This window comes from Balaenoptera physalus, assembly GCF_965194825.1.
Source record: "Balaenoptera physalus genome assembly, chromosome: 13".
NCBI lineage: Eukaryota > Metazoa > Chordata > Mammalia > Artiodactyla > Balaenopteridae > Balaenoptera > Balaenoptera physalus.
The window spans coordinates 102196383-102205525 of record NC_138892.1 but is presented as its reverse complement, the minus strand read 5'-3'; the positions used below and the strand labels follow the sequence as shown (position 1 = coordinate 102205525).

At 59.9% G+C, this 9143-nt stretch overlaps 1 protein-coding gene across 2 annotated transcripts; it reads right to left on the bottom strand.

Moving 5' to 3' along the window:
* Positions 1-2271: 2271 nt before the first annotated feature.
* PIANP (PILR alpha associated neural protein) lies at positions 2272-8860 on the bottom strand. 2 transcript variants are annotated; one of them, XM_082420326.1, is made up of 6 exons: positions 8637-8860; positions 6413-6472; positions 5657-6168; positions 4815-4896; positions 3804-4025; positions 2272-3487 (listed from the first exon to the last, which is right to left on the bottom strand). In XM_082420326.1, exons 2-6 carry the CDS (start codon positions 6427-6429, stop codon positions 3466-3468), a joined length of 855 nt encoding a protein of 284 aa, XP_082276452.1. In that variant the 5' UTR covers positions 6430-6472; positions 8637-8860; the 3' UTR covers positions 2272-3465. The 2 variants fall into 2 exon arrangements, with proteins under 2 accessions (XP_082276452.1, XP_082276453.1); XM_082420327.1 differs by lacking the exon at positions 8637-8860 and adding an exon at positions 8158-8605.
* Between the last annotated feature and the right edge of the window lie 283 nt (positions 8861-9143).

The following is a 9143-nucleotide window of genomic DNA, read 5'->3' as shown; positions in this document are numbered from 1 at the left end:
GTAGGGGGAGGAGGGCTGTTAATTTTAGCCTGGGGTTTTCCAGCTGGCACACTGTTTCCATCTTGAATCACTTCCACACCCTGAGCTCTGCCTGGGAGATCCCTCCTCCTGGGGGCTTCCCCATTCCCTGGTTTGGTCTGAGCCACAATGGTAAGCATTCCAGAAAAATGCTTAAGAGAAGCCTGGCTTAGTCATTTGATGCACAGCTCAGGAGGCAAAGAAAGCACAGGATGAGAGATGCTGGTGCCGGTAGTGATGGGTGGCCTCCAAGAAGCAAAGGGGTAGTATGGCCACTGTTTGTGTTCTTGGTCTGTGACTAAGCAGTGACTCTGCTTTGCCACTTGGAGCCTCCTGAGGACCTCCCGAGGCCCCATAGTTTCAGTTTCAACTCTACATGAGATAAAGTTAGGATCCTTCCCCAGGGCCTCCTGACTCTTCCTGGTTAGCATAACAGTGGGATTTAGTTTGGGATCATTCCTTTAGGACAACTCAGAACACTCGGACGTCTTTCTCCTCTGTCTCTCCCTGCCATCTGACTTTCCATGGGGAAGGAGGGCATTTAGGGAGAAGGAACAGGTAAGAATTTCCTGTGTCTTGCTGGTATATTTTAATTTATTTAAATTTAGAGAAACAGCAGTCTAATCAGGAGATAATTAATTCCCTCTTCATTAGGGACCTTCATGTGTGCCTTTTGCATATGGATGAGCTTTGGGGTCACACTGTCCCTCTGAAGAGGAAAGTGATAAGAGACATGTGCTGTCCGGGCACTTCAGCTCTTCCCCTTCTGTGCCTCCTCTTCCCCCCAACCCCCACCTGACAAGCACTAGATTCCTGTGGGGAAGGAAGGGAAAGGTTAATGAGGCTTCCTCTCCCGTCATCCTCCTACCCCTCCTCCTCTTCCCCCTCCCCCTCCTCTCCCTCCTCCCCCTCCTCCTCCTCCTCCTCCTCCCCCTTCTCCTCCTCCCCCCCCTCCTCCTCCTCAGGTCCTTCCCTCACTGCCCCCAGCCCATCCCAGCAGCACCTCTTCCTGCACCCTCAGGTCTCATCCAGCCCTCTCCCTTCCACCAGCTTCGGGCTGGGGTCTCTTCAGGTCCCACTGGGTTGACTCTGAGCCCGCCTCAGCAGCATGTTTGCCTCGCACCTCTGCTTTTAGCTGGTTCATCACTCCTTGGCCCGGATCTGCTTCTTTCTTCTTTTTCTTAGGGAGTCTGATGACCCGAATCCACATACTGCTCTGATCCTGAGAAATACACTCCCTCCACCTCGCTCACCGTTGTGTGCTTCGTGGACTCAGCCACACTTCACTTGAGTACACAGTAAAGCGCCCCAACCCCTAAAGCACCCACCTACAGATACGTAGACATTCCTGATTCTAGCTGCAAAAATAAATACATGGAGGCCAACACAGGCCAGGGCAGCCCCCCTCTTGCACGTGACCGTCTCCTCTCCTCCCTGGAGCGCCCCCATTTCCAGGGAGCAAGTGGGGCACAGATGGGGGTGGGGGGAGAAATGGGACCTGGGTGGTTACCATGGCAACAGAACCTAGCAACAGCTGAGAGGCTGCCGTGTGGGTTTTTGCAGGGCTGTTACGAGAACCAGACCTAGAACTGGGGGCTCAGAGGTGACTGATCCCAGCTGGACAGCCTGCATTCCCTCCTCCAAACGCACCCCTCGATTCCACGCCCACACCCCAGCAGTGCCTCTCAGAGAGGGCAGAGCGGGGAAAGCTATTGAGAGCTAACCGCGGGGCTTCTGGGGACAGCTGTGGGCGGGGGCAGGTGAGGGAGCAAGGCTGCAAATAAAGCAAGCAGGGCAGCCAGCCTCTTTACTGCGGCTCCCTCTCATCGCTTGCCGGTTGCTCCATTTTTTCTTCTCCTTTTGCCCTTCAACCTCCATGTGTCTATCAGCGCTCTCATCTTCCTTTTCTTGCTTGCGCCATCGCCTGTGCTTCTACATAAGTTTCCCTTTTCTTCTGCCTCCTTTTTCGTGGTCTCTCTTGACCTTCTCTAGCAATTAACAAGCCACTCTTCCAGTTTCTGTCTTGCTCCGGCTGCTCCTTGTCAAGACTGCCCCCTTCAGTGTCTCTTCCTTCCATTCCATCCCGAGTCAAAGCCCCCGAATCCCAACCCCGGGTCAGAGCAGGCCAGGTCACATCGGGTCTGGAGGGGTTACCCGCACACCCCCATCCTTCTTTTCCTCCCTCTTAGCTGCCCATCGCCCCTGCTCCTCTCCTCTCTGTGGGGCTCATAAGGCAGAACCAGGGGACTCAGGTATCTTGCAAAGGCTTTATTTGAAAATTTTGAAACTTACATCCCACAAGAATTCAAGATTATCACCACAAGAAGAAAGAGATAATACAAAAATATATATCACAGCATAGGAGCCAGGTAAGAGAGGGAAGTAGGAAGGAAGGTGGGAAAGCCATGAGAAGTCAGGACAAACCTGAGGCGGGGCGGTGCAAAAGGAGGGAGAGTGGAGGAACCAAGGAGGGAGGGAGGGAGGGGCGGATTGGGAGGCAGAGCTCCCGATGGCCTTGAACCAGCTGGCTCTGGTCCCTGGCAGCCTAGGTGGAGTTAGGGAGGCCCTCAGGGAGGCTGAGAAGTGGAGGACTGGCTCAGGGGGCTCTGAATTCCAGAGTGACACACACAGACAGCCAGGACAGACAAGACAGAAGGACTTGGGAGGCAGGGGAGGGCAAATGGGAGCCCCTTTCTCATGTAGTGCAGCAGGTGACTCCCCAAAAGCCATCTCCCAGACAACAGAATTTAGCAGTGGAGAGGGTAGGAGTTTGGGCCCTCAGTACTCCCATTCCCACAGGAAGCCCTCAGGGTAAGGAGTGCTCGTGTCCTCGGAGCGGGATGGGGGAGACAGCGAAACACATAATGTGGAGCGGGATGGGACCGTGACAGATGGAGGCCCGAGAAGCCCACAGCTCACCCCCCACCCACCTCTGGGGCAGCATGCAGGGGCCACAGAAACTCAATCAGTGGGTGTTCATGAGGCGAGAGTGTGAGCATGACACACAACGCCACAGCGCGGGGCCGGGACATGCACACGAGAGTCCACGGGAGTCACCCACTGACCTCTGAGTGATGGGCCACTGAGCGATGGGTGGGGCGTGGGAGAAGACAAAGGGAACAGTGTGAGACGAAAGGGAGGACGTGAGGGATCCGCGGAGGGGAGAGACGTGGCTAGGGAGACTGGCCGTACAAGAGCATGAGTGTGTGCAGTGGCTCGTGAGGGGAGAGGTGAGTGTGCAAGGCTCTCATGTGAGTGTGCCAGGGCGGGGCTGGGGGCCAGAAGCCACAGATATGTGAGGCCCCCACCTAAAGGAGGCTGAGCAGGTGCGCTCGCCCGCGGGCTAGCAGTGTTCCGAGGCGCCCACGGCCGCCCTGCCCTCAGCGGGATGGGGGCTGTGCCGGCCCCTTGGCCCCCTGCTTGGTGGCAGCCCAGCCTTGGGGGGGATCACAGATTCACCAAGGGAATCCTGAGAGGAAAAGGGAAAGGGCACCGTCAGGAACCAAGAGGCAGGCCAGAATCGAGAGGGCAGTCCAAGAAATAAAAGGGATCAGGTTTAAGAGGGCAGAGTTGGAGTTAAATGGCAGCATGAAAACAGGACACAGATCCACAGACAGTGGGAGATGGAAGGGTCCCCCCGGAGAGGAGGGGTCCAGTCTCCCGGGGTGGGGGTGGGGCAGGTCTGCCTCCTTTCCACCCACCTGGGAGGGAGCGCCCCAATCCCACAATCGCAGCCCCGAGGTGCCTCCCCTGCCCGCCCTCCCAGCCCTCTGCCCTGCCCTCACCGGTTCAGCTGGAAGGCTGGAGCCCCCTTGGGCTGGGGCATCCCAGGCCGGGGTCCCCCTCGGGGCTCCTCGTGGTCAGGGGTGGGGGTGGGCGAGTCCCCGAAGGCCCCCAGCACAGTGACCCCGGCTGGGGACAGGTCTGTCAAGGGCTGCTGGCTCTCCTCCTGCCTCAGGGCACCTTGCTGCCCAGAGGGCCTGCGCCGCTTCTGGCTGCGGTCCCAGCTGGTGCCCAGAAGAAAAGAGGTTCTCACACACTCAGGAAGCCCCCAACCTGGGCCTCCAGCGCTGGTCACCCCCAGACTCCCTCAGGCACCCGCGACATCCTACAGCAGAGAAACCAGCCTCTAACAGGTCCCTAAGCCCCGTGTCCTGAGACCGCGTCCACAAAACCACTTCCTCTCCCCGCCAGGGGGTTCGGGAATCTAAGCCACCCTCTCGCCTGGTTCAGATCCACAGAATGAGTAGCTCCTCCCCACAGACACCCAGAGTCCCCCAGAACCGCCTCTCCCCCACGCATACCCAGCAGAGCCATTTCCCTCTGCAGCAGGCGCCTGGCAGGTTTAGTTCTAGTTCAAAGTCAGCTAATGACCTGGGCACCTGTGTCTAATGATTCTTGCAGTAAAGTGTGAAGGACTGAGCGACCCGATATTAAGTGTGTGCAAAGAAAGCTCGGATTTTTCTCCCTCCTCCCCAGGCGGCCTTGAGAAGGGGCTCTGCAGAATGGGTCTTGGAGGATACGGGGACAAGCGGTAGCCACCAAAGCCCCCGTGCACACAAATGACTCCCCCCGCCTCCCATCACCCCTGTGTTTCCCCAGAAGGAATCTGCACCCATTTCTCAGAGCGTCCCCCACCCGAGTCCTTCCTACCTTTTCCCAAAGTCTTGCCTTAATCCACCACTTCCTATCCCACCGCCAGCAAAACTGCCGCCCTGGCTCCTTCCCTCCTTCCAGCCAAACGTAGCCAAACATTGCTGGGGATGCCAGCATCTCCTCCCCCCACCCCAGCTTACCAGAACTTGAAGATGATGCCAGTGGCCACGAGAACAATGATGACGGAGATGGTAATTGTGACATAGAGCTGAGGGTCCACACCTGCTTGGGGTAGGGAGAAATTCTTAGGGAGGCCTGAGGTGGGGGGAGCCGAGAGAGGCTGGGGGTGGGCTTGGAGTGTTGCCGTTTGAAGCCACATCGCCCAACTCTTTCTGCTTCTCTGGAGCCCCCACCCCCCCCCCACTTTATTTTTATCATCGGCTTTCCCCAGAGTTTTCAGCCCTTTTCCTCCCAAATCCTTTTTCTCCACTTCCCCAAATCTTCTGTATATATGGGATGAGGAGGAGGTTCCAAGGTCAGAGAGAACTTCTCTCTCTGCACAGAAACTAGGGGGTGGAAATGTCCATCTCCACCCTGGCCCCACCCCCAGACCACTGGCCCCATCTCAGCGCTCCCTGAGCTGAGATGTCACCCCGAAGGGCTCGTTCATTTCCTCTGCCTGGAATACTCCCACTGTTTCCAAGTTCCAGCTTAAATGTCAATTCTTGGAAGGTGTCCTGATCCCCAGGCAGAAGTAGTCTCTCCATTCTCTCTCGGCCTAAAAACATGCTGTGCGCGCCTCCATTAGAGCATTTATTACATTGGCTCATCCCCGAGTGTTTACACATCTGTCTTCTCCAGTGGACCTGAGCTCCTCTGAGGCTCAGATGCATCTGCATCTTGGCCTCCTGTGCCAGCGTTAGTGCCCGACACATTTGTGGAAGGAGCTAACAGACAGGACCTCTGTTGCTTCCTTTAGAGTCTTCAGCCAGCCTCCCCCCACCGCCCCAAATCCCTACCAACCTCCCCAACTCCCACTCACCTTCCCCGCGGCCCCCGAACAGGACCGGCCGCAGGGTGGCAGGTGCTTCTCCAAGGCTAAGCCCATCTCCATCACCCCGCATGGAGTCTGAGTTGGGGTGTGGGGTGGCCAGCCCATGCGGGGCTGCAAAACCATAGTCCAGGGGCAGAAACCCAGGAGTGGCAGAGTTGGGGTCCCCCCCATCCTCTCGAGACACTGTAGGACCCCACACAATAGCCCAGGGGTACTGGGATGAGGGTGGCCCCTCTTCAAAGCCTGATGGGGTGGCCGGGGGCGAGGTGCCCGGCAGGACTTGCCGACGTGATCTTGGGACCCGCGGGGAGCGGCTTGGTGGAGGCGCCCGCTCCCACACGCACACATGGCGTGGGGCTGAGGGCCCTCCCCGGGCACAGGGGGGCCGGGCTGGGGCTGGCGGGGTCCGAGGGGAGGAGGAGGAACCTTGAGCAGGCGGTGGGAGGGGCAGCAACAGCAGTGGCCAGAGAGGGAGGAGATGGGACAGCAGCAGTGCAGGCCTGTGGGAAGGGAGAGAGAGCGGGTGAAACCAAGGCCATCTTGGGCTTATGTGTGCAGAGGACAGGCTGCCTTCCTCCAAGACTCTGTGCAAAAAGTAGGTGGGCCTTGGGAAGACTGGTCTCATTTCCCATCTTCCTAGGGTCTAGCCCTTAGGATGGAAGGCCCCGGGGTGGGCCTAGGAGGGAAAGGGCCAAGACCCCAGGGAAAGTGGCTTCCAAGCTTCCCCTGCTGGGCCAGACTTACCACATTCTGGACTCCATGTCCGAGATCTTCCTCAGAGACGACCCAGATTTTCAGCCTTTACTGGGGGAGAGAGGGGTCATCACATCCCAGCCCTGCCCTGAGTACTTCCCCAGCTCGTTCACCCACCAGCTCACCTGCATCTCCCCTCCCAGCTGTGGCCGCCAGCTATGCTGCTGCCACCCAGGACCCACGGCTGCCTAGCATCCTCTTGCGGGGGGTGGGGAGCGGGGAGGGGAACCCCCAGAGTGGTCCCCTGTCTAGCCCTCAGCCCCTATCTACACAACCTCCCAGGTCCCTGTTACCTCCCCACCCCAGGGTCTACTCTCACTTCTCTGGCTTCCTTCCGTCTCACTTCCTCTGCCCACAGCTCCTAGCTTTTCTTAGATCTTAATTTAGAGCCAAGAACCTTGTGATTCCTTGAGCACCTACCGCGAGGGAGGGAGTCTGAGTGGGGGAGGGGAGAGGAAGGCAATCTGAGTGAGTGTGTGAACGTGCGAGGCTGCACAGGGGCAGCACCCCAGCCTGCCCACCCCACTTGTTGTCTGAGGCATTTCTCTTATGACTGAATGGCCCCAGGAATCTCATCTTCAGGAGCAGGGGGAGAGGAGATGGAGGGATGGAAGGAAAGAGAGAAAGAGAGAGGTGGGCGGGAGAAAAACTACAGAATAGAATATTTGCTCAATGTTCGATCATCCAAATGCATAGGTGCCCTCTGAGGGGAGGTGGAGTTGGGGAGAGGCCACCCCCTCAAATGTAGCTCTCCTGGGTGAAGAGTCCTGGGAGAATTGGGATGGATGCTTTGAAAGAAGAGGACACGTTCTCAGAGCTGAGGGTGGTGGATCCAGGCGGCGGCAGCAGGCTCCCCAGTGAATGAGGATATGACACTTGGCGTCCTCTGGATTCTGGGTCTAAATCTGGACGTTAGGCACTCTCAGAGAATAACAGGGGAGTAAGGTGGGGGAGTCTGGGGAAGGGATTGGGGAAGTGGGCTGTGGGGAGAGATGTGAAGGGATGATGGCCTGAGAGAGGGAAGGCTGGTGAGGCGTGAGAAGGGAAGAGGAAGGTGAAGAGGAAGCAGGTGAAGGGGGCTAGTCCTGAAAGAACGGACTGGGGGGCGCAGAGAAGATCGGCAGCTGGAGGATGCTGAGGATGAGAGTAAAGGTCAGGGAGGGAAGCTGAGGGGGTGAAGCGGTCACAGGAGCCGGGAAGAAGGAGGAAGGGCAGGAGGAGGAGGAAGGAAAGGTCCAGGCAGGATGGGAAGTGGAGATCGTGGAAGGGGAAGGAAGAAGAGGGATGGAGGGGACCAGGGATGGGGAGGAAGGAAGGGGGAAAGGAGAGAACATGGTACTGAGGACAAAATGAGACAAGGAAGGGACGGGGGATGGAAAACGGGAACAGCAAAGATGGAGGAGATGGAAATTGTTTCTTCCAACGGAAAGGGATACGGAGCTACGGAGAGAGGCAGGGATGGGGGCCTGGTGGGAAAAAGGGAGACGGAACCGGGAAAAGAGCGAAGCTGCAGGGACAGAGGAAGGCGTGTGAGCCAGGGGAGGGGAAAAGGGCTTCCAGGGACGTCTGTGGCCAGCTGACTCCAGGACCCACTCGCCTCTCCGCCTGTGCATTCCCCCTCCCCAACCAACGTCATCTCCAGTCCCCGGACCCCGCACCCCTTAGTCACCCCCTCCAGGAAGCCCCAAGTCCCCCGGCTGGCGCGCTACCCCACCCTCCCCTCGCTCCTCACCGACCTGTTGTGCGCAGGAGACGAGCTGGGGGTGGGGCGGGAGCCTCGGGCTGGGGGAACCGGGCCCCATCCCCAGCGCGGCCGCGAGCCCACCCCTCCCACAGGCCCACGGTCCCCGGACAGGGCTGGAAAGCGATAAGGGGGGCGGGGGACGAGGACCAGGAGGTAGGCGAGGGGTCTCCCTGGGCGGGAGCGCCGAGAGCAGAAAGGGAAGCCGAGGCAGGAGGATGCAAGGAGCCGGGGGCTGAGCCCAGGGCGGGAGGAAGGCAGCGGCGGGGACGGCGACAGCTGCGCCAGGAGGGCAGGATGGAGTCGGGACCCGCGGAGCGAAGGAAAGCGTGGTGGGGAAGGCGCGCTTATGGGCTGGAGGCTCGAGCCGGGCGAGGAACCGCGCCGGGTGAGGCGGGGGGCGAAAGGCGCGGAGTCGGGGAGGGCAGGGCAGGGCTCCCTCGGGCGGGGGCGTGGGGGGTCCCTGTCGCTCACCTGCATGCCTGGCGCGGCGGCGCGACAGCTGCGGGAGCTCGGGGCTGCGCCGGGCTGGGGGGTCGCGGGAGCGGGTGGGGCACTGGGCATGGTCGGGGGGTTCTGAGGGCTGCGGGGTGCTGTAGAGGGTGGGGGCGGGCGCCCGGGGCGCGGGGCGGCGGCGGCGGCGGGAGATGCTCGGCTCGGCTCGGCTCGGCTCGGCTCGGGCTGCGCTCGGCCCGGCGGGGCTCGGCGCGGCAGCTCGGAGCGCTCGGTCTCCGCCTCTCCCCCTCCCGCATGGTTTAACCCTCCCGCTGCCGCGCCTGGGGAGCCGCGCCCGGCTGCGTCCCAGGTGGAGAACGCGAGAGGGCAGCGGAGGGTGAGCACTGTCCGATTCCCCGGGTTCCGGTGGCGGGCTTCTCCACCCTTCACCCCGACTCCATGGACACCCGTGGTTGCCCCAGTCAATCTCTGAGATTCTGAGTCACCCAAAGCTCTGTGACCCCAACTCTGTTTCGCCCCTGCTGG